We start from the raw sequence: 24,129 nt of genomic DNA, 5'->3' as shown, positions 1-24,129 counted from the left end.
TGTCGCTGATGGCAAAGGCTGCCGAGCCAGCGTCTTAAAAGCGATCAGAGCCCCAAGGAAGGCAGGGAGAAATGTCTCGACACGCAACAGGGAACTACAAGTCACTCGGTGGCATCGTCACCGCGAATGCTGGGTTTGATTGCCATCTTTATAATGTATCTGAATGCCTTATCAGGGCAATTACCGGAATGTGCTGAGTAAAAAGTTGCCACTGTCACTCTTGGCAAGTGCAGAGCTGCTGCTATTCTGACTCTGTTATGGTGCTATTTCGAAGAAGGGTTGAGGCTCGCTGCCAGAGCCTTCAGTAGCCAGTCCTCCTACTAAAGATATCCGTGATTCTATTTTCTACCAGGCGATGATGCTCTGCTGACATTGACACTGATTTACTGTTTGCTGTTATTTCTACAGCACATCTGTACAAGTCGTTGTTTTGTTTGTCCCGTGTTAACAGAAACAGCCTTTCTCTCGTACGAATTAATTCCATCGGTTCGACTTCACCTTTCTTTTCGGTGAAGCTACTGTCAATAAAACTTCCTGCAAATGTTTCACATTAGAAGCCTTTCATTGGCTCAAAAGTCATTTCACACTTAATCCCATGTGTGTACAGATGGAGGAGAAGAACAGGCAGCTACTGGAGAGGCTGGAGCTCGCAGAGCAGAAGCTCCAGCAGACCATGAGGAAGGCGGAGACGCTGCCGGAGGTCGAGGCCGAACTGGCGCAGAGGATAGCAGCCCTCACCAAGGTAGGAGTGCACACACATACATTAACACTGTTTACACATTCCCACAGATGCCCTCGTCTCTCTATGTTTTTCTATACCTGTGTGTAAGTTGTCCCTCTCCTCTTCCTCGGCCACATAGTCTGACTCCAGCTCCTCTTCCTCCCCCGATGATTATCACTTTGTTATGGAAGCTAAACTCCAAGACATGAAGTCCATTCTTAGGAAGGTAGTCCCTCAGGGCGTCACAGCTACTGCCAACTCCTGTAGAGCAGATTTCATTCATTTATCTTATTAGTGTTTTGTGGCGAGCGTGTTTACTGGCTGTTCTACCACCACGGGACAGCTGCATGGCACTTCTGGCTGGAGCTCATACTTGGCAGTGCTGGAGGACCTCTCTTCCTCTTTCATTCTGTCCTTTTGGTGGCCTCGTTCTCCATCTACTCTTTGTTTCCTCCAGCTCTTTTTCCCTGTTCTGCTTTAAAACAATAGACATCCATCTTTGAGTTTGGGGGTAGAGGCTTTGGCTTGTGTCGTCGCCACTGCTTTTCTCTGTTGCCCTTCAGGCTGTCAAACACGCAGATCATCGTGCCCTCTTTTGTCCCGTTCTATGCCGTGTGATCCATCTGTAGGCGGAGGAGCGTCACGGGAACATTGAGGAGCGAATGAGGCACTTGGAATGCCAGCTGGAGGAGAAGAACCAGGAGCTGCTACGGGTGAGTCAGCACGGAGGCGTCGTGCCAGGCAACGTTAACCAGGCAGCCACGCCTGCTGCAGGAGCATGACAGCTTGAGGCGACTGCGACTGATGACACACTGTCTGTCTGATTTATCACCACTAGACACTAGACCAAATCAATGTTTCACACATTATCGTTTGTGAAATGCTCACAAATGATGCAATAATGTACTTCTTATTTTAGATCACATCTTCAAAGTCACATTTTTATACTATCATCCCAGAAAAGTGTATGAAAATATAACTGTAACCTCAGGGTTCAATAAGTTCATGTTCCTACTTGGAGACATGCATATATCTATCTATCCATCTCTAAATCTATACAGCTATACATCTATCTATACATCTATCTCTACATTTATACATCTATCTCTACATCTCTACATCTCTACATCTATACATCTATCTCTACATCTATACATCTATATCTATACATCTATCTCTACATCTATCTCTACATCTCTACATCTATGTCTACATCTATACATCTATCTCTACATCTATGTCTACATCTATACATCTATCTCTACATCTATACATATATCTCTCCATCTATACATCTATCTCTACATCTATACATCTATCTCTACATCTATACATCTATCTCTACATCTATACATCTATCTCTACATCTATACATCTATCTCTACATCTATACATCTATCTCTACATCTATCTCTACATCTATACATCTATCTCTACATCTATACATCTATCTCTACATCTATCTCTACATCTATACATCTATCTCTACATCTATACATCTATCTATACATCTATACATCTATCTATACATCTCTACATCCATCTATACATCTATGTTTACATCTATGTCTACATCTCTACATATATCTCTACATCTATACATCTATCTCTACATCTATACATCTATCTATACATCTATACATCTATCTATACATCTATCTCTACATCTCTACATCTATCTATACATCTATACATCTATCTCTACATCTATACATCTATCTCTACATCTATACATCTATCTCTACATCTATACATCTATCTACATCTATACATCTATCTCTACATCTATACATCTATCTCTACATCTATACATCTATACATCTATCTACATCTATACATCTATACATCTATCTCTACATCTATACATCTATCTCTACATCTATACATCTATCTCTACATCTATACATCTATCTCTACATCTATACATCTATCTATCTCTACATCTATACATCTATACATCTATCTCTACATCTATACATCTATCTCTACATCTATACATCTATACATCTATCTCTACATCTATACCTACATCTCTACATCTATCTCTACATCTATACATCTATCTCTACATCTATACATCTATCTCTACATCTATACATCTATACCTACATCTATACATCCATCTCTACATATATCTCTACATCTATACATCTATCTCTACATCTCTACATCTATACATCTCTACATCTATCTCTACATCTATACCTACATCTATACATCTATCTCTACATCTATACATCTATCTCTACATCTATACATCTATCTCTACATCTATACCTACATCTATACATCTATGTTTACATCTATACATCTATCTCTACATCTATACCTACATCTATACATCTATCTCTACATCTATACATCTATCTCTACATCTATACATCTATCTCTACATCTATACATCTATCTCTACATCTCTACATCTATACATATATCTCTACATCTATACATCTATACATCTATCTCTACATCTCTACATCTCTACATCTATCTCTACATCTATACATCTATCTCTACATCTATACATCTATCTCTACATCTATACCTACATCTATACATCTATCTCTACATCTCTACATATATCTCTACATCTATACATCTATCTCTACATCTATACATCTATGTTTACATCTATACATCTATCTCTACATCTATACCTACATCTATACATCTATTTCTACATCTCTACATATATCTCTACATCTATACATCTATCTCTACATCTATACATCTATGTTTACATCTATACATCTATCTCTACATCTATACCTACATCTATCTCTACATCTATCTCTACATCTATACCTACATCTATACATCTATCTCTACATCTATACATCTATCTCTACATCTATACATCTATGTTTACATCTATACATCTATCTCTACATCTCTACATCTATACCTACATCTCTACATCTATCTCTACATCTCTACATCTATCTCTACATCTATACATCTATCTCTTCATCTCTACATCTATACCTACATCTATACATCTATCTCTACATCTATACATCTATCTCTACATCTATACATCTATCTCTACATCTATACATCTATCTCTACATCTATACATCTATATCTACATCTCTACATCTATACCTACATCTATACATCTATCTCTACATCTATACATATATCTCTACATCTATACATCTATCTATACATCTATCTCTACATCTATACATCTATCTCTACATCTATACATCTATACCTACATCTATACATCTATCTCTACATCTATACATCTATCTCTACATCTCTACATATATCTCTACATCTATACATCTATCTATACATCTATCTCTACATCTATACATCTATACCTACATCTATACATCTATCTCTACATCTATACATCTATCTCTACATCTATACATCTATACCTACATCTATACATCTATCTCTACATCTCTACATATATCTCTACATCTATACATCTATCTCTACATCTATACATCTATCTCTACATCTCTACATATATCTCTACATCTCTACATCTATCTCTACAGCTCTACATCTCTACATCTATACATCTCTACATCTATCTCTACATCGCTACAGCTATATCTAGCATGATTAAAAACTTGATTTGAACCCTGAATTGGTTAACTCGGATATCATTATTTGTTGTAGTGCACGCTGAGGTTCAGAACGGCTTGTGGGAGATATTTCATCACTTTAAAAAACAATCAAGAACACTGGCTTACAGCGCTTAAACAAGTCATCTTATTGCAAAACTCACCCCAAAACTAGACATTTCTTGCTTCCATAATACCATCCTTTTAAAGCAGCGGGGTTTGCAAATTCAATCTGTGAGATCACAAGATTATTATATGATATGAAAGCCAAACAAACATTTGTACTGCACAGAATTGTGTTGTTGTTGTTTCAAACCTTTCTCTGCCTTTCATTGGAAATGACTTAATCATTATAGATAGTTCTAGTAAACTAAAGTATCTATTGGATTGTACTTCCCACAACTGATTGTGGGGAATCACTACTTTAAAGTAACCAATAGAGGGTTGCGGTAACATAAGTTTGTAGATATGACTTTGAAATATAACTCTTCAATTGTGTACTTGACTCGCTGCAGGCTCGCCAGAGAGAAAAGATGAACGAGGAGCACAACAAGCGCCTCTCGGACACGGTGGACAGACTCCTCACAGAGTCCAACGAGCGCCTTCAGCTGCACCTGAAGGAGAGAATGGCAGCTCTAGAAGAGAAGGTTAAACATGGCTGCCATTGTCGATGTCGATATCAGTTCAGTCCAATGAATGTCAGGAGGAAGTGGATTCCTCTCACCTCTGACTTTGTTTTCCCTTCTCTTTGCAGAATGTGTTAATCCAAGACTCAGAAGGTTACAGAAAACAGTACGAGGATTCAATCCATGACAAAGTAGGTTGCAGAGATCATTTTTTCATCTCCTACATTTTGCATAAGGTTGTTTTAATTCGTACTTTTTAATAGAGAAATATTGATGTCGGTTGCTGGCATTCTTTCATTTTTTATAAACCTCTGCAGTTGAATATTCATAAGCTTCCTGCTTAGGGGGGGGGGGAGGGTCATTTCACAAGCAGTATGGAAAACACTAGAAGGTTTCCCCAGATGTCAGTTAATATATAGATATTCAGCCCCAATGGCTCTCAGCCACGTCGCTCCACGGTGTCAACGTGCGGCGATGTGACGAATGTATGAAACAATAATCTTTCTTTGGGCTTTTAATATCAAAGACAGGTGCTGTAATGACGTCTTTGTCACAATTGTTTCGTCCAGACACATCTGGCAGACGAGATTGATAAACTGAGATCAGAGCTGGACCAATACAGATTGAGGGCAGGCTCCCTCACAGAACCCAGCCTGTCACGGTAGGTTGGCTGTGTGTGTGTGTGTGTGTGTGTGTGTGTCTGAGAAATAGGTCCAGACTACGTAACGTATCTACAGCCAAGGAAGCATCCCCATTACTTTGTTTTTGGATGACATTGACCGGCTAAGATCCAGTAAAGATTTATTCAAATGTGTTTATAACAGGAAGCACATAAACTGCTGGACAACAGAAAACTCTCCAGCAGCTGTCCTCTTCTTTTATCTGTCGCTGGTGAAACAATTTGCTCTGCACTATTGTTAGAAACACAGGTATCACTGAACTCTCCATATCTATTCTTGGATGTTTCCTGGCTTCCTGTTTTCATGCTGCATGAAGCCCTACTATTACAGCACCGGTGTGTTGCTAGAAGCAGCTTTAATCTCCTCCGTGGATAAACAATGTGCAGCCGTAGAGGATAACAAGCGCTGGGTCCTCTTGAAGCACTCAAACACAAGATTTGATTGGTTTACTGTCTGCATAAGTGGGAACGTTACAAATAATCTTCAATATATCAGATGTTTTAATGTCGGTAACTTAAGGTGTAGTGTTGCTTCTCAGGTCTCATCTGGACACATCAACTGAGCTCCGATTCTCATTGGGATCTCTGGCTGAAACGCAGTCGGACCACTACCGCTCAGCCAAGGTCATCCGGCGGCCAAGGAGAGGTCGAGTGGGTCTGCACGAAACCAAGGTGAGCCACAGAGTCTTGCTGTCTGTCTGCCTTAGATCTGTCTGTGCCTTTTTTATCATACAATGCTGGGATTTCTACTTCTAAATATTAATTTTTTAATTCCCTTGAGAATTCCTCACTTCTGCGTTCAATATGTATTAAGGCATTTTTAACATTTGAATTATGGTTTACGTGGGGAGAGATGAAGCCAAGTGTGAGAAGCGTGATCATCCCATTTGTGTAATTTCGGTGACACCGTGCACCAGTGTAGTACTAGTGTAGGTTTTATGTGTTATGGGAGAGTTTACAGTAGAGGAAATAAGCTCGTCTCATCTCTTTTTAATGGGCTAGGAGGGGAAGAGTCCAGACGAGCCTCTCCCAGGGAAAAATCATTTCTGTTTAGCAAATATTAGCATGCTGTACAGAATGGTTTTAAATGAAAAGTCTCCCGTGCATATTCTGTGAGGACATAATAAGGCAGCAGAAGTTATTCAGGAGGATGATGATGGGAGCTCTCAGGCTACAACTAAGGCCAATCAAAAAATGTGTTTCCATCATGTTGGTCTGTTGTCTATACTTTACTGAGATCAAGAAGCCGTTCAGTGAGTTAAGCTTACATACATTTACATGCAGAAGAAGAAGTCTCCTACAAATATTGTGAGAAAAGGGATTAATGCATAATTTAAGAGCTCCTCTGATTATCTGAAGAAAGGTTCCCTGAGGATTCCTCTCGTTCCCCTAAAGATGTTTATTATAGATCATCTGCTATTCATAGTGCCCGTCTTTCTGTGCAGGCTAAATCGCTGGGGGAGCATGAATGGCGCTCGCAGCAGCTCGGGGTTCTGGGAGGCCATCACTTCGAGAGCGACACGGAGATGTCCGACATCGATGACGACGACAGGGAAACGATGTTCAGCTCCATGGACCTGCTGTCACCAGGCGGCCACTCTGATGCACAAACTCTGGCCATGATGCTGCAGGAACAGCTGGACGCAATCAACAAGGAGATTCGGTACCTGACGCACACTGCAGGCCAGGTTTATTATACCAGGCCAGGTTTATTATACCAGGCCAGGTTTATTATACCAGGCCAGGTTTATTATACCAGGCCAGATTTAATTATACCAGACCAGGTTTATTATACCAGGCCAGGTTTATTATACCAGGCCAGATTTATTATACCAGACCAGGTTTATTATACCAGGCCAGGTTTATTATACCAGGCCAGATTTAATATACCAGGCCAGGTTTATTATACCAGGCCAGGTTTAATATACCAGGCCAGGTTTATTATACCAGGCCAGGTTTAATATACCAGGCCAGGTTTATTATACCAGGCCAGGTTTAATATACCAGGCCAGGTTTAATATACCAGGCCAGGTTTATTATACCAGGCCAGGTTTAATATACCAGGCCAGGTTTATTATACCAGGCCAGGTTTATTATACCAGGCCAGGTTTAATATACCAGGCCAGGTTTAATATACCAGGCCAGATTTAATATACCAGGCCAGATTTAATATACCAGTCCAGGTTTAATATACCAGGCCAGGTTTATTATACCAGGCCAGGTTTAATATACCAGGCCAGATTTAATATACCAGTCCAGGTTTATTATACCAGGCCAGGTTTATTATACCAGGCCAGATTTAATATACAAGGCCAGGTTTAATATACCAGGCCAGGTTTATTATACCAGGCCAGATTTAATATACAAGGCCAGGTTTAATATACCAGGCCAGGTTTAATATACCAGTCCAGGTTTAATCTACCAGTCCAGGTTTAATATACCAGGCCAGGTTTAATCTACCAGTCCAGGTTTAATATACCAGGCCAGATTTAATATACAAGGCCAGGTTTAATATACCAGTCCAGGTTTATTATACCAGGCCAGGTTTAATATACCAGTCCAGGTTTAATCTACCAGTCCAGGTTTAATATACCAGGCCAGGTTTATTATACCAGGCCAGGTTTAATATACCAGGCCAGGTTTAATATACCAGGCCAGGTTTAATATACCAGGCCAGGTTTAATCTACCAGGCCAGGTTTAATATACCAGGCCAGGTTTAACCTACCAGTCCAGGTTTAATATACCAGGCCAGGTTTATTATACCAGGCCAGGTTTAATATACCAGGCCAGGTTTAATATACCAGGCCAGGTTTAATATACCAGGCCAGGTTCCTAGACGTATTGATTTGCTTCCTTTACTTATTGTGTTCCTAATTCATTTGACTTCAAATCGAGTCAGCACTTGATATGTTTTTAAGATTATTTCCTGGAAAGCTTTGCCTTTTTTATTCTGTTTTTAAAGATTATTTCAAACATTTCTGACTTTGTGGTGATATAACCTTTCCCTATTTCTGCCCCAATCCTGCCCAAGTGATATTCCACCCACATCTATATTCACTGTTGGTAAGAAGTATTAAAAGAGCATCACAGAGAACCATACCTGCAGCATAATCCACCTGTCCGCCCTTATCATCACCAAATATGATAAAACATGGCTAAATACACTTCTGACCCAATTGTCACGCAAGAAATTGACACGCGTGTATAAATTACTCTTCCTGTCTATGAACCAAACACTTATCTTCTATACACTAAATGTTTCAGGAAATGTGATCTGCCTCTTGCTTGTTAGTGCTGTAATCATCTTGTGCTGATAAGTATTCGTAACCCCGGGCGTAACTCCATTTAGATCCTAATTTCAAGGGTTCTTCATGTGGCTTTTACTCTTTGCTAGTTTGCATCCCTATCGATAGACACAGTGGCACATTTCTTTCATTTAAATCTGATGGCAGATAGTGATCATCAATGCAAGGAGTCGAGCTCTGCTAATTACAAAGTTAAACTCTGGGTAAAAACTAATCAGACTTTTAGCCTTTTTATCTCCTCACTTTGGCCTTTAATTAGTTTGTCTTATACTTTAGGTATTTAATGGAGTTTGTGAGGCAAATCTCCATCAATCCACCTCCATAGATGAGGCGAAACTCTGTAGCAGGAATGCTGGGAAAAGGAGTCGCAATTGGATGTTTCCATTACTGTATAAGCTCTATGTTGCAGAATCTTCATGACCGTGTGAGATGATACTTACTGCTCCTTCTCCTCCTCCAAGGCTGATCCAGGAGGAGAAGGAGTCGACGGAGCTGCGGGCGGAGGAGATTGAAAACCGGGTGGCGAGTGTCAGCCTGGAGGGTCTCAACCTGGCTCGCATGCACCACCACGGAGCCTCCATCACTGCCTCAGCCACCGCCTCCTCCTTGGCCTCCTCCTCCCCGCCCAGCGGACACTCCTCGCCCAAACTTGATCCTCGAAGTCCCGCTCGCGACATGGAGCGCATGGGGGTCATGACACTGGTCAGTTGCTTTACTAAATGTACACCTCCTCTCCACAAAGTGACGTGAAGTACATCAGGACACAACACTAGAACCACCTTCTCTTTAACTGTTAGAGGAAGTGGTAGAAAAAACTAAGTCTGACCCCCGTGTGTCCGTCTCTGATTTTAGTCCGTAGATCTGTGATTTAAGGCCATTAAGGACTTCCTGTCCTCGCATCACACGGCAGCCTTTGAGTGTTTGCTAAATCTGAGTCCTTTCAGGGATTTAAGATGTATTTTTAGACATCAGACCACTTTTGTAAGTACGTAGAGAAATGTATTGTATATCATATTACTCAATCCTGTACTATATGTCCAAAGCAGCTGACGCATGGTTGTTTCTATCAGGAGTAAACATAATGTGTCTGTAGAAATAAGGAGGCAAAGGAAATGTAAACACATAATACATTTTTAGAGGCTTGCTGCAGAGTCAGCTGTCATCCTGCCGCCCGGGTGTCAGAGGGACGGGTGCAGTTTCTCCAAGAATAGACAATAATGTGTTTTACAGCTCAGTTCCTCTCCAGCTCTCTCCATGTTGACCTGAGGCCCAAACACTCCAGATGTGCCCATAAAAAAATATGCATCCATGCCCCCATATTCCACTCGAGCAAGAGACGTGCGTGTCCTTTACCCAGAGGCTTTATAAGAGAATTAGGCTTTGATTTTATTGATCGGTCAAATGACTTGTTTTCCTCCTTTTGTTCCTCTGTATTGATCTGTGAACTGAAGCTCTGGTATTGCACAAAGGTTCATTCGAATGAGCCAATAGTCTTTCATTTATCAGCAACACGGACCTGTGTTTTTGTCTTTGCTTTAACACGTGGATATTGTCTTTTCACAGCCCAGTGATCTGAGGAAACACAGGAGAAAGGTACGCTCGGCGTCAATCCCCTGATAAATAACACGATTGCTCTGACGAAAACCCTGACCACACGGGTGATTTAGTATCCGAGGGTCATATCTAACGTCCCGCTCTTTGCCCCTCGTCCCTCAGATAGCGGCGGTGGACGAGGACGGCCACGAGGACAAGGCCACCATCAAGTGTGAGACATCCCCCCCTGCAACGCCACGCACGGTCCGAATGACACACACACTGCCAGCCTCCTCGCACAATGACGCACGAGGGTAGGTCTCAGCTGCACGGACGTTTGTTAAGGAGAGAAGTAGCCTCGCTGGCGGAGATAACTTCACGTCGAATGTTTAGACTTCTTACTGCTCACTTTTAATTGAATCCATTTAGCAGCGGCTGCATCTTAACTCTCTATCTTGGATGCAAATGATATTCCTTCTTGTAGAAATGTTAGCTTGATGTACGTCGTCGCCTTAGCTCGGCCTGTTTCTGCTGTGGATGAAAATGAGATGTTTTATTTAGAGGCTGCAATTCTTGCCGTGCATCATTTTTTTAAGCACACCAGAGATAATCTGGGTCCTTTTTCAAACTTAAAAGCACAGGCAGGTGGCAACAAAATTAGATGAGTCTTCAGTAAGTGGCGTGGATAAATGAGCTCGGGGAAAGTCGCGGCAAATACTTTTAGGATAGTGCGCACGACACGCAGAACAAAGACATGAGGTACGTTGAGGGGACACTTCTTGGAAAGGTATGAAATACACATTGAGGTGTGCACAGGTGAGCCTTTCCAAAATGAGAATACCTTCGTCACAAGGTTATTAATGACGATCTAAAAATGTGGAGAAAACAATCTCATGAAACTGAAACCTTTCTCCGTGCGTTTGTGTCCTCAGGATCGTGTCCTCTCTGGAGGCTGAAGCCAGCGCACTGAGCAGTGTAGGCAGCAGCCAAGACTCGCTCCACAAGCAGCCGAAGAAGAAGGGCATCAAATCCTCCATCGGACGGCTTTTTGGCAAGAAGGAGAAGGGCAGGATGGCACATATGGCACACAGACATGTCATGGTGGATCCCCAAGGTGCGCACTGGAGACATGTTTTAACAATACTTCTGAATTGTACCAACAACCCCAAATGTGTGTTTGTTTGGAGGGTGTTGAGGTAATACGGTGGGACTCAGGCTGGTGCAAGAAAACTCATCACAGGCATCAGAACCAGAGAAAACGTTCGGCCTCAAATGTATCATCCTGTGCAAACAACATTAAGTGAATTATATCTCATTTATAATTCAAAGGAAAGATCGTAATGGTAGCACAGCAATTTAATCATACAACAAATGATGTTATTATAAGTGACAAATGTAAGCATTGATTGATATTGTGTCAAGAAATCACAATAAATACAATTATGTAGTCTTAAATACAATTATATAAGTATCACCTGTGTCGATTTCACCCCAACATCACATGAATCTGCCGTCCTTAACAAGTCAAACACTTATTAAAACATTTGACTATTTATTTCATATTATACGTCGTCTTCACTGATATCCTGTGTTCCTCCTCTTCTCTCAGCGACCATGATGGACCCAGACATGGCGGGCCAGGACATGGGCGTGGGCAAGCTGGGGACTCAGGCTGAGAAGGACCGCAGGTTGAAAAAGAAGTAAGCTTTGTCCAAAGAAGCACATCACTAGACGCCAAAGCAGACACACAAGTAGTCCCTTAGTCGGGTCTTCTCCTACACAGCCTGCTTGTACAAATGGCTTTATTAAAGTCATGGTCCTGTTGAAGAGAAGTCTTCTAGCTGTATGTTTTTAGACGTATATAATCCAATCTTTGACACAGACGGAGGCTATTACCTCCACCTGCTGTGTTTACTTTGAGCTCTCTCCCTCTATGAAAGCACGGCTCTGCAATACCATAACCCACACTGAGAGCAGGATCGATAGAAAGCAGAAGCTGGATCAGTATCCAGGAGCTCAGATCGGCCTCACTGTAGTCAGACGCAGAGCCAAAGTCAGACTATTGATCTCGGCTGAAAACCCAATTAATGTCACGCGGCTGCTTTGTCAATTTGGAAGCTATAGATGACTTTCCCAACACACCACCCATAGATCTCATTCACAGTCACATCAGGTGTGTCCTGCCCTGCAGGAAAAAGGAGGGAACCCCCTCACAAATGTTTCAGCAGAATGTGTGTGTGTGTGTGTGTGTGTGAGTGTGTGTGCGCGCATTTGCCATGCCCCTGTGCCAAATGATGAATGTCATTTGCTCGAAGTGCACATTGAGTTGTCATGACGAATAACTTTGCCTCCCATGTAGTCGATAGAGAGTATCGTTTGTTGTACGTTGACAAATGTGTTGTTTTTCTTCCACCGCACTGACTTCTTCATAGCAGTGTTTCCGGGATTAAGGCCACACCGCCACCGCCACCACCACCTTGCATCTTGGCGCCTCCTCCACACTGCATGCCATTTGAGCTGCCTGCACTACTTCCATTTCAGCATCTTGATCGATCAGTACCGCTGTGGTTCTCATTGTTGGTTGTGTTTTTATTCTCATTTCTCTTCAACGAGGTAACGCCAAGTATCTGAATGTAACTGAGCATTTGAATGTAAGGCCACGGAGGCGGTCTTGCTGTGTTTCAGTGCATTTTCTCATTTCCTCTGCTGCACGAGATGTGGTCAGGACTGCATTGTAGAAGATGACTTTTTGTATTTATTTGTTTGACTGGTCTACAGATGCTCCTGTAAACAAATGTCCTCCATTGTGAGATATATGTGTGTGGCTGTGTGAGCGCACGTGTTTTTTGTGTGTGTAGAGCCGTATCTTTAATTGCCTATTAACTCATTAACATATGTGTACTTTTGTCTCCCCGTCGCTCTCCCTCTTTCTCTCCCTTCTTTGCTCTCTGATTCTCTCCTCTCTTACCCTTCCTCTCCCTCTCATCATCCTCTGACTCTAACAAAGCGGGTAAGTTGTGAGGATGTATAACTGACCTCCTGGATATGACCATTGTCTCAGCCATTTTGCCCTGTCTGCCATCTCTTCCTGTCTGTCCGCCATCTCCCGAAAAAGACCAGTGCCAGCGCTGACGTCTCTTATCTATCTGTGTATCTCTCTATCCTCCATGGCTGTTAACGACGCCATTGCGTGCTTTCTTTTCTTTTTTTCATTTACCATCTGAAGACGTTTCTTCCCCCCTTTTTACAGTTCAATGGCAGCTGCATCCATGGCTGGACAGAGAATGTGTGCCGCCGCTAAAACTGGGGCCCACTTTTTATACCCCGGAATGTCTTCCTCTCCTTTATATGTGTCTCTTTCTATTTGTGTGAGATAACCAGCTGTAATACCTGGTTATGGGAATGTCAAATTTTGTTTGTATGATTTGTCATAACTGTTTCCTTACTTCCCTTTCCCCAGCTATGTTCAGTGGATGTATTTCTCCATGCATTAGACCTGACCTGAACATAAAACATGAGCTATCTCCCCATGTGCCGGATAGATAAGACAGCGAATGTACCTGGTTGTGTTTGGACGAACACATTTCTTCTGTGGCCTGTCGGCTTTTTTTGTGTGCCATGTATGCTGTGTTTAAGTGCCCTTTCTCTGTACTGAGGCCTTCAACGCTCAGAGTGCTACATGTATCATGTTTATTACCAAGCGCACTCTTTCCATTTGTCAAGTTCTTTGACAACACTCTCAGGAAATGCGTCGACGAGTTGTTGTTATGAAATGTTGTTCACTGAATAGAATAAGAAGTGTACTGTTGTGGTGCGAGTGTGTGGGGAGGATTCAGCACAAAGAGCTCAGCGGATGATATTCCAAGAGCAAACTATTCACTGCTCTTTGTCGATAAGGTGCAATTTACATCGCTTTGTGAGAGACGAAACAAAATACCGCTCGTCCCCCCCCCTCTCTTAGGTTACACTTTCAACACGGAGCGTAGTCCAGGCACACTGTAGCACAGGGCCTTCCAGGTGTAGTGTGTTGTATTTACACTCAGAGAGCACGTACAGTACCTCCGCCACTGTACAGGCCTTCAAATGTGTTATTTTAATCAAATATTTACATATTTTCAGTCAATGGTTACCTAATCACTGTTTGGAAATATTACGACTCTGCAGGGATTCATATTGCCAAATTGTGAGTGAGATAAACCACTGAGTTATAGGTATTTAAATGTTGCTATAGTGTCTCCGATGTACGCTACGCCATCACATTTCTCTTATTTGGTTGCAAATGCCTCGTGTGTTTAAGAGTCGACAGTAGTGTCTCCGGATGTCAGATCGGCCATGTGGAGGAGCAAATCATTTCATCACTCAAATACATAACGTATCAAATGTGATCGGCGAAACAATCGCAATCTCGAGTGCATCAAAATGACTATGCAGAGGCGCTATCCACACCGACATTATGGCCTTAACTTCCACCTAATGTCATTAAATCTGATAATAGATTAGTTTAGACACTAAAGAAACAATAAGGCAAATACATGTGGGCATACAAGGCCGGTCCTGGTTTCTACTAGCAGTGAGTTTAGGATTAGAAGTACTGTCGGTGTCTGACGGGGAGAGTGTAAACGTAAGAAGTCAGTGAATAAGTTAAGCAATACAATGTGCGCTCGTCTGCGCCGCTCTCTGGCAGCGCCAGAGATGAAGGATAAAACGCTGCCCTTTTCAACGCTCTTAGTGTACAGGCTGGAAAAGGAGATAAAATGTTTGAGTGCTCTCCTCTCATGTATTACACACACAGACACACACACACACACACACAGTCCTGTACACACACACACACACACACACACACACACACGACTCTGTGACAGCAGGGATTTGTGAAAGCAGTGTGCCGTAGTGGGAGAGTTTAAGAGGGTGTGTGTTGTTGTATCAGAGTGAGAAAATGTGTGTTTATTATGATGTATAAGTACATGCGTTCATACAAGCACTCCTCTGTCCCCGCCCTCAGACACGAGCTATTGGAGGAGGCCAGGAGAAAGGGTTTACCTTTCGCCCAATGGGACGGTCCCACAGTTGTAGCCTGGCTGGAGGTAAGTACTCACTTTGTTCTCTGACATGGGATTTTCTATTGCAAATATACTCAACTGCAAGTTATACATTTGTGGATTTACTGATTATTGGAATACATTGAATATACGTTGAATATATTGAATACAGTAGAAAAGGGCAAACTGCAGAAACTCTACTGCCCCCTGGTGTTCAGAGGATGACTTGCAGCCAATTCATGACCGTCCACCAATCCCAGACTACAATGTTCCAGTAACTGATGGAGTTCAATTGGATCATTGGGGCTGAAACTTTCTTATCATTATTGAGCAGCTGATGAAGCAGGATTTTGTGCTAAGCATCCCGTGCTCCTTTGTCTCCTCTCTGTGTGGTAAAGCTGTGGTTGGGAATGCCGGCCTGGTACGTGGCGGCGTGCCGCGCCAACGTGAAGAGTGGAGCCATCATGTCGGCGCTATCTGACACCGAGATCCAGAGGGAGATCGGTATCAGTAACCCGCTGCACCGCCTCAAGCTTCGCCTGGCCATCCAGGAAATGGTCTCCCTCACCAGCCCCTCAGCACCGCCCACCTCCAGAACCGTGAGTTGTTCAGACAACATGGGAACATGGACGCAGACTAGAATTTTAGATTTACAAGCATTTGTTGTAGACGGAGCTGATCAGGAGGAAGAAGTGGAAAACAATTTAATATTTAAAACATTTTTTAGGAACTATTTGTATAAGAAGCTTGATTAACTAGCCGCCTGTTAGCTTAGCATAAAGACTAGCTTGGTCAGAAAGTAACAAAATACTCCTGCACATCAAAAACGTATCAATTAAAAGTCTAAAAATGACCATGTGTGGTTATTAATATGCTAATGAGTGAGTTTTAAAAGTCCTGGTAAGTAGATATTGTAAAGTTTGGACAGAGCCAGCTGTTCTCCCTATTTCCAGTCTTTATGCTAAGCTAAGCTAACAGGCGGCTGCTTCATATTAAACAGCACCATCAATATTCCCATTTGACTAACACCAAAACAAACGAATGAGCAAATATCCCAACGTGTAGCACAACAATGAACGTTTGGCAAAGCTAGCATGCTAAACTAGGCAAGGCTGAAACTATTGTTCTGTTGTCTCGCCTCGTTAAAAACATGACGTATTCTCTGCCTCCAGATCAGCTCTGACACATGTTTGTGCGACTGACAGTCCTCTCTGCTTACATGCACGACACCTCCAGACATGAGTGACGACAGACTAATGATTAAACAGGCACATTTTCAATCCTACTTTGTGATAAGTGAGTATTACAGTCAGCGGTTTGTGTAACAGCGCTCCAGTGTGCGCTTTGATTTAGCTCCACAGTTACTTCACACCACAGTCGCTTTCATAGCTCCCTGTTGTCATGGTAATTGCACACGGTCTCCACGGACCGGTGCGGCTCCTTAATGATAGTGACTGTTCACGCTGCAGAGCTTTACACTGAAGGCACACAAACAAAGCAGACCATGCATCGCACCGACGTGAGAAGTTGCATTAAAGTTGGTGTTTTTAGTCTCAACACAGTTGTGTGTACGCATGCGTTAGTCGTAGCTCATGAGCTCTTGCACTTTTTCTGTCTCCTCCTTGTTGTAAAACAACACTAGTAGTACTCTTTCTATGCTCCCCCCCCCCCCAGTCCCCCCTTTACCTCTCCCTCTCATCTAGCACTTAGCTCCACTTCCACACCTCATGAAACTTTCATTACAGAGCACGCAACACCACGCGTCCGATCACAAACGAGCCCAACTGTGACGGGCCCCTCCGCCTGTTAAAACCCAAACACTTAAAAAGAGGGGGTTAATTGACCTTGTAAATATGGTTTGACGTGTATGCCGAGCAGAAAATCGTTAGAGGGGAAAGAATTGGTCACTTTACCTCCACTATTACAACTGGATCGCCCTCAAACACGCACGTGAAGGAGTGGCTTGCACTGCAGAACCATCACTGCTGCTGCAATGGCGCAGAATAAAAGGTCGGTTCACACGGATCGAGACAAGAAACGCCATCTTTTCAGTGTTTTGCGGAGCGGCCAGGCAGATAGTGTTGGAGTTATCTGCCTCCACCACTACAAATCAGGATCCACCGTCCACAGTTTTGATTGGAACTACTTTCTACTGAAGAAATAGTCCCCATGCAAACTATTAACCGCATGTTCTGGGGATTAGATCGATGGTTCTCGACCTCAAATACATGACCAACATAAATATACTGCTCACCCTCAGCCATCAGCTGCCGTTATGGATCCAAATGTATTCACTGTCACATTTCCTCACCACACACTTTAATTGGCGCAATAAATGTTCTCTAATCATTAGATAACACTTGAGTGTCCTTTCTGGGATTTGACCTTTACTAGTAGAATGCATCTTGAGAGGGATGAGTAAAGTGGGTTCACGTGTGTGTGTGTGTTGGTGTTAATGTACTAATGTATCCTCGTGCATGGCACCTGTGTGTTATCTGTAAGTGTACTGTGTGCTGAAACCTGGGATGTTGCTGTACTGTGTTGTGTTTTTGTCTTCTTCATATGCCCTTTGACCCCTGGCGGGTTTGGGGCCAGTTCATGATCTGATCTGATAACACTATTGGCTTACAGTGGTGCTGCTCTTCTTCTTTAACACTGCTTGCCCCTCCTACCGGACCTCTACTACCAACCCTGCTGCTGCTGCTGCTGCTGCTGCTGCTCTGTCTCCCGGGCTCTGCCCCTTGTAGCCGTCAGGCAATGTATGGGTGACCCATGAGGAGATGGAGACCATGGCAGCCCCTTCCAAAACGGTCAGTCCCCCTTGTGTCCTTTACCGTCACCCTTGTACTTTCTCCGTCAGTCATGTGTGTCTGTGTGAGAGTGGATACCGGAGGGATGGAGCCGGGTGTGGTGACTGACGGAGAAGTCAGGCGTCATTTAACCCGTTTCCTGATCTGCGAGCCTCCAATCGGGAGGAGCCTCCGTCAGTACTAGACAAAGTGCTAAAGCCTTTTGTTGCTGATGTGAAGAGGAAGGTGTGAGTGCGTTTGTGCTGTAGTTTCACTCAGTTGATCTCCATGTTGAGAGGGTAATGAGTCATCCGGGCCGGACTGTTTAATCCTGTCGTACTCAGCATTTAGTATTTACCTTCTTGAGTTATTCAGGCTGAGACCTGATTTACAGTGAGATTAGAACGTATACATCACTGTCAGACTGTTTGAAGAAGATGTTTCATTTTGTGAATTGTAAATGCAGACTGCCAGGCCACACCAGACGTTCCCCTGGAGACCATGTCACATGCCATTTTAGATTTGAGCTTTCTTCCCTTTTAACTTGCTGAGCAGTAACTTTTCCACAAGCTTGTATCACGTCTTGAACGCACCCTGCCGTTAGTACGGGCTTGTGAACGAGGTTGTTTAGAAGATGTAAGACAGCTACACTCAGAAACATATTGAAATATAAATCATGTAACTTTCTGATACTTCTGTTTACCCAGCATGCACTGTGTTTTCAGTCGGCTTTAGGTACGCGGTGGGTACGGTGCGGAACATTCAGATCACACTGTGCCCGTTATTTCCTGTCAAGTCAACTTTCTTTCTTTTCCTTCTTTTAATCAGAAGTCAAACTCTGAAGAGGGGAGCTGGGCACAGGTGAGGGGCAACGCTGCTGCTGTTCTGGCATTTGTCCATTTCAAAGTTTAGGATCCAGTAAAAGCATCAGATCTGTGTCTCTTCTCTCAGACTCTGGCTTATGGCGACATGAACCATGAGTGGATAGGGAACGAGTGGCTGCCCAGTCTAGGACTGCATCAGTACCGCAGCTACTTCATGGAGTGCCTGGTGGACGCGCGCATGCTGGACCACCTCACCAAGAAGGACCTGAGGGTGCACCTCAAAATGGTGGACAGCTTCCACAGGTACTCACCTGCCTCATGGCGACCGTCGGCAGAGAGGATCCAACATAGATCTCATAGATATTAGTACAAATGTGACACGTGACTGTGTATACGTGTGATTTTTCTACCACCAGAACAAGTTTACAGTATGGAATCATGGGTCTAAAGAAGCTCAACTACGACAGGAAGGAGCTCGAGAGACGCAGGGAGCACAGCCAGCACGAAATGAGAGGCAAGTTTACCCACAATCCCAAAAGGCCAGAAGAGATGCAGCAAATGAACAAAGAGAGATTGAGCTTCTCGTGTGTCTGCAGACGTGCTGGTGTGGAGTAACGAGCGGGTGATCCGCTGGGTGCAGAGCATAGGCCTGAGGGACTACGCCAACATCCTGTTTGAGAGCGGAGTACACGGAGCTCTGGTCGCCTTGGATGACAACTTTGACTACAGCAGTTTGGCGCTGCTCCTCCAGATCCCCAACCAAAACACTCAGGTACTCCAGCGGCCCCACGCTGCCTTCATCCGGGACGGTATTGTTGCTTTATAAAATAGAGGAATGAATTATCATGTAAGAAATGACAGTTTTCATTGTGCTGAATATGGTCAGAAATATCTTCTGTCATCAGCTTCAGTCCCAAAGTAGAGGCATGTTGGTACCAGCCTTCAGAGCGCTGATCCAATCTAAATCAGAACATGCCAACTGTCACTCTGGCAGGTTGCCCCGTGAATGTTCACGACTCATCTCCTCTATACTCCGGTAAAATGGATATGCGGTGCGAGCAACATAACGCGTCGACTGCCTCTGGAGCCATTCTGCTAAAAATAGCCTCGGTTTCTTCTTCTTCTTCTTCTTCTTCTTCTTCCCCCTCAGGCACGTCAGATTCTGGAGCGAGAGTACAACAACATGCTGGCACTGGGCACCGACAGGAGACTGGATGAGGTGAGATCATGTCAGACCACTCGCATCAATTACACTTCCTGTTAATGTCCACGATGTTGTATAAGAACAGGACGGTGAAGCTTCTCCCTGCTCTCCTCCTCACAAACTGCTGACGTTGCGTTTCCTTTAGAGCCACGAGGTCTTTTTATATAAGTGGTTTAATTTAAGAAGTTAAGAATATTTAAGTTTTCAGTCTGAATAAAAGCGGTTTCTCTGTCCATCAGTGTGACGACAAAGACTTCAGAGGTCCCTCGTGGAGGAGGCAGTTCCCGCCCCGGGACATTCACGGTATATGTATGATGCCCGGGTCAGCAGAGACGCTCCCTGCTGGGTTCCGCCTCACCGCCTCGGCTGGTCACTCCCGAAGATTGCCCCCAGAGGGTAAGTGCTCGTCCGTGAGCAGATTGTTGGTTATTTTCATAGCTGCAAAGCAAAGGTTAGCTCCACACCTGAGCGCAGGAGTCGCTGCTCCTCGCTGTGTTGTGACTCTGTCTCTTGTTCTCTCCGACTCTGTGACGGCTGCTCTGCAGTCCTCTATGAGGCGCTGGATGACAGCCCTGACGACATGTATTTGGATTGGTTTCAAGGTCAGCTACGCCCCTTCGAGGGTCCCGGGCTTGTTGGCCCTGCGTGTCGTTTTATTCTACATCTACTCCCTCCTCTTCACATGGTCTCTGCCAACCTCTCTCCTTCTCTCTGTGGTCTCCCCCCCCCCTCTCTCTCTGTACTGCTCTTGAATCTCTGATATCCAGCACAAAGGGTGTTTGTTTTGCAAAGTTGCAAAATAGTTGTTAAGTCGCCCTGGTTGTAAAAGCTGGGGGGGGGGGGTGTCAAGTTATGGATTGAGACCCATGCTTGCTGGTGTAACCCTGACGTTACAGTAACTTAGCAGCAAAACACAAGGCTGAGCGGCGCTATGTAAGTTCTGAATCAGGAGGTTTACATAGGTAACAAGAACTCTGTCTGTCATTCCTCATCCCGCTGCTGTTAAAGGAGCACACGGGCTGAACTGGGCTTCGATTAAAGGATCGCTCCGGGCCGTCGCAAGTCGGTCGTCGTTTCAATTTGTTCTGAAAACAACGAGCTCAAAGTAACTGTTGAGAAGTGGGAACACGTCACGCCAGATGATCGAAACCACTTCATCTGGAGGTGAACGTTGGCGAGAACCCCAAGTGGTGACGTCTAAGCTTTGGATGTTTACAGTCGAGCAATGTCTCCACATCCCAGGTCTCAGCGGTTTGACTTAAGTTCAAAGTCATTAGTAACAATTGGAACGATGGCCAAAACTAATATTGACTCAAGGTCTACTTACTCACTTGTTCTGGAGCTTTCAACCACATTATTAGTGCTCCGTTCAAACTCGTGATTATGAGCACGTTGATCCGAATCTGGAAACCATCCGCCCAGTGTTCTCCTCTAACATGGTGTTCCAGGTGACACTGAAAGCCTTCCTGCCCCCCCCCCCCCTCTCTCCCTCTGTGCTCCCACAACACACTCCAAGTCTTGTTGCTGCTTATCCACTCAAACGTCTTGAGTTCCTTTGAGTGCGTGATACACGGCTCTCCCCACTGAGGCCGACACAACAAGAGATCTCCGTTGTGTGAGAAAAGTGTCTTGCTTGTGATCTCACTCGTCCCGCCGAGGCGGCACATGTTGAGGGTGGAGAGATGTTTCCTTCCCACTCAATCTGATAAAGGAGAGGCTTCAATGTTTAGACTCAAAGATCTTTGTCTCTCGCTGTCTCCCCCTACAGTCGGATCGTCTACAGTGCAGCGGATGGACAGCTCCACGGTGAGAACCTACTCCTGCTGAGTGGAGGAAGAGAGGCACCATAAACTGTACGCTGTATGTAACACAACACAGACTCTCGCTCTGTTGAAATGCCACGCTTGCGTCAGAACTCCTTAAAGCAGATATTGGATTAAAGAGAGGCAGGATAAGTGTTTGTGTCATCAATTTGGCGAGCATGTGATGAGGAGAACGGCCAGCAGCGAGCCACAGTCTCGTACTGAACAAAGATGAGTCAGTACCTCACACAGACACGGGTTAACACAGTTCCTTTACATGACTATGATGTGTTCAAGGCTCCTAAAAATAGGCCCTTGTGAGATTTATCCAGATTTATATGTGGGCATAGTTTCAGCCACGATGGAGCCAGGTCTCCGTGAAGACGTTTCCCACTTTCTGGGCCAGAGTCTAATTTCATCCACCTTATTTATGTTCCTGCGACCGGACATCAGCCGGGAGCAGGCTGGCTGCTGGTCAACAACAAACATCCTAATTATCTAATATAAGAAATGTTCGCACCTCTTATACTCGGTGACACAGGGGCCACTATATCATGCTTTACCAGCTTCAGGGGGCCGCGGGTGCAACACAAACCTTTTATACCTAGACCGGTATCATTACAAGCCTCCAGAATGTAATAAGTGCCGAGGCTAGCCGACAGATAGTAATGACATACTGCTCTGACTGCAGGGTTATCATAGAAGAGGAATGTTAGGAAAATAAATAACACAACACAAGCAGAGAGGGGGGGGGGGGGTTTGTGCGAGTTCTATCTTCATAACCATAATTGTGCGTTTCCAAAGACTGTGCTCGTCCCACGAGGCCCCCTGCGGCGGCTTCATCACATTATTTTATATCGTGCTCCCACACAGCAGAACACAATATAGTGCAAAGTTCAGGAAAAGCAAAAGGGTTGAGTTGTGGTGCATGTGCATTAGGAAACAAAAGCAGATGTTTACACGCGTCCACTGCTTCACGATGTGACCCCCCCCACCACCCGGAGAAATAAGCGCCAGTTGGACTCTCTTCATGTCAGACTCGAAACATTCACACAGTGTGTACGTGTGCATTCTTATGAATAAAGGCTTTTGGATGTATTGTTTGAACGTTCACCCCCTCCCCCCCCCCTTAAGGTTACCTCATTCAAAACTTCTCGTTGCGCTCCCCCTCCCCCCACCCCCCTCCCCCTCAGGTACAGTTCTGAAGGGAGATGAACCAGCGGAGCCGCTGGACAGGCCAACCTGCCGAGGAACAAACCATTCTGACGACACGCACTGCCAAGAAGCCCTGCTCCCCTCTCTGCCCCCCCCTCCCCCCTCCCTGACCCTCCTCCCTATAATGTGGGCACCAGATGCCGGTGCTAAACTGTCCTGCAGGCTGCCCCGTTGTCACCATTTCTACCTTTTACATGTACAGTAACTTGTCGAAGCATAACGTACTGTGTATTTCTTCTACAGGAGATGTGTAGGTGATCTGTAAATAAATGCCATTTTTTTAATATATACACACACACATCTATGTATAAAAAGATATTCAGAGTTTGTGCAAAAAAACGTCCCTGCCACCTCATTTAGTGGACCATAGATTAATATATGCTGCTCTTTTAACTGTCTCCATATTACCCCTCTCTAGATCATTTTGTACATATGGTTTTATTTTTTCATTGTGAAGCTGACCCCAGTGCTGCGCCAGAGAGGAAGAGACTGGATGTTGTGTGAAAACCTGCCCTCTAGTGGTGTACAACAACACCCACTCCGAGCCCCAACAAACTCCATCCTCCTTTTTATGGACACGCGGTCATAAAACAAACAAAAAAAAGGAGCATTTTAAGAGGACACGTCGACACGACAAGCACTTTGATACAACCGCATCAACTCAACGGACGACACTTCTTCTCAGAGAACTTAAAAAAAAGAAAAAAGAAAAAGCAGGAAGTCCTTCATAGAACCTGTCACTTGTTGTACTGTATGTTTTGTCAGGAGATACATTAACACACTCAGCCAAGCTGGCCTTCTCCC

General features: G+C 44.0%; 1 protein-coding gene across 1 annotated transcript in view; it reads left to right on the top strand.

Annotated features, from left to right (window-relative positions):
- ppfia2 (PTPRF interacting protein alpha 2) overlaps positions 1–23,991 on the top strand; it is a 130,046-nt gene extending 106,055 nt beyond the window's left edge. Inside the window, 24 exon segments of the mRNA XM_029461695.1 lie at positions 608–742; positions 1,351–1,434; positions 4,821–4,952; positions 5,060–5,122; positions 5,501–5,592; positions 6,150–6,282; positions 7,056–7,273; positions 9,378–9,618; positions 10,480–10,509; positions 10,633–10,763; positions 11,382–11,563; positions 12,059–12,149; positions 13,457–13,459; positions 15,455–15,536; positions 15,890–16,090; positions 18,239–18,301; positions 19,109–19,141; positions 19,232–19,407; positions 19,521–19,618; positions 19,701–19,876; positions 20,255–20,323; positions 20,548–20,704; positions 22,077–22,114; positions 23,304–23,991. Of these exon segments, the coding sequence (XP_029317555.1) occupies positions 608–742; positions 1,351–1,434; positions 4,821–4,952; positions 5,060–5,122; positions 5,501–5,592; positions 6,150–6,282; positions 7,056–7,273; positions 9,378–9,618; positions 10,480–10,509; positions 10,633–10,763; positions 11,382–11,563; positions 12,059–12,149; positions 13,457–13,459; positions 15,455–15,536; positions 15,890–16,090; positions 18,239–18,301; positions 19,109–19,141; positions 19,232–19,407; positions 19,521–19,618; positions 19,701–19,876; positions 20,255–20,323; positions 20,548–20,704; positions 22,077–22,114; positions 23,304–23,315 (2,640 nt within the window). The 3' untranslated portion in view covers positions 23,316–23,991.
- Positions 23,992–24,129: the final 138 nt, after the last annotated feature.

This window comes from Cottoperca gobio, chromosome 23 (genome assembly GCF_900634415.1).
Source record: "Cottoperca gobio chromosome 23, fCotGob3.1, whole genome shotgun sequence".
NCBI lineage: Eukaryota > Metazoa > Chordata > Actinopteri > Perciformes > Bovichtidae > Cottoperca > Cottoperca gobio.
The sequence above is the reverse complement of the archived record's forward strand: the minus strand, read 5'-3'. Positions and strand labels throughout refer to the sequence as shown.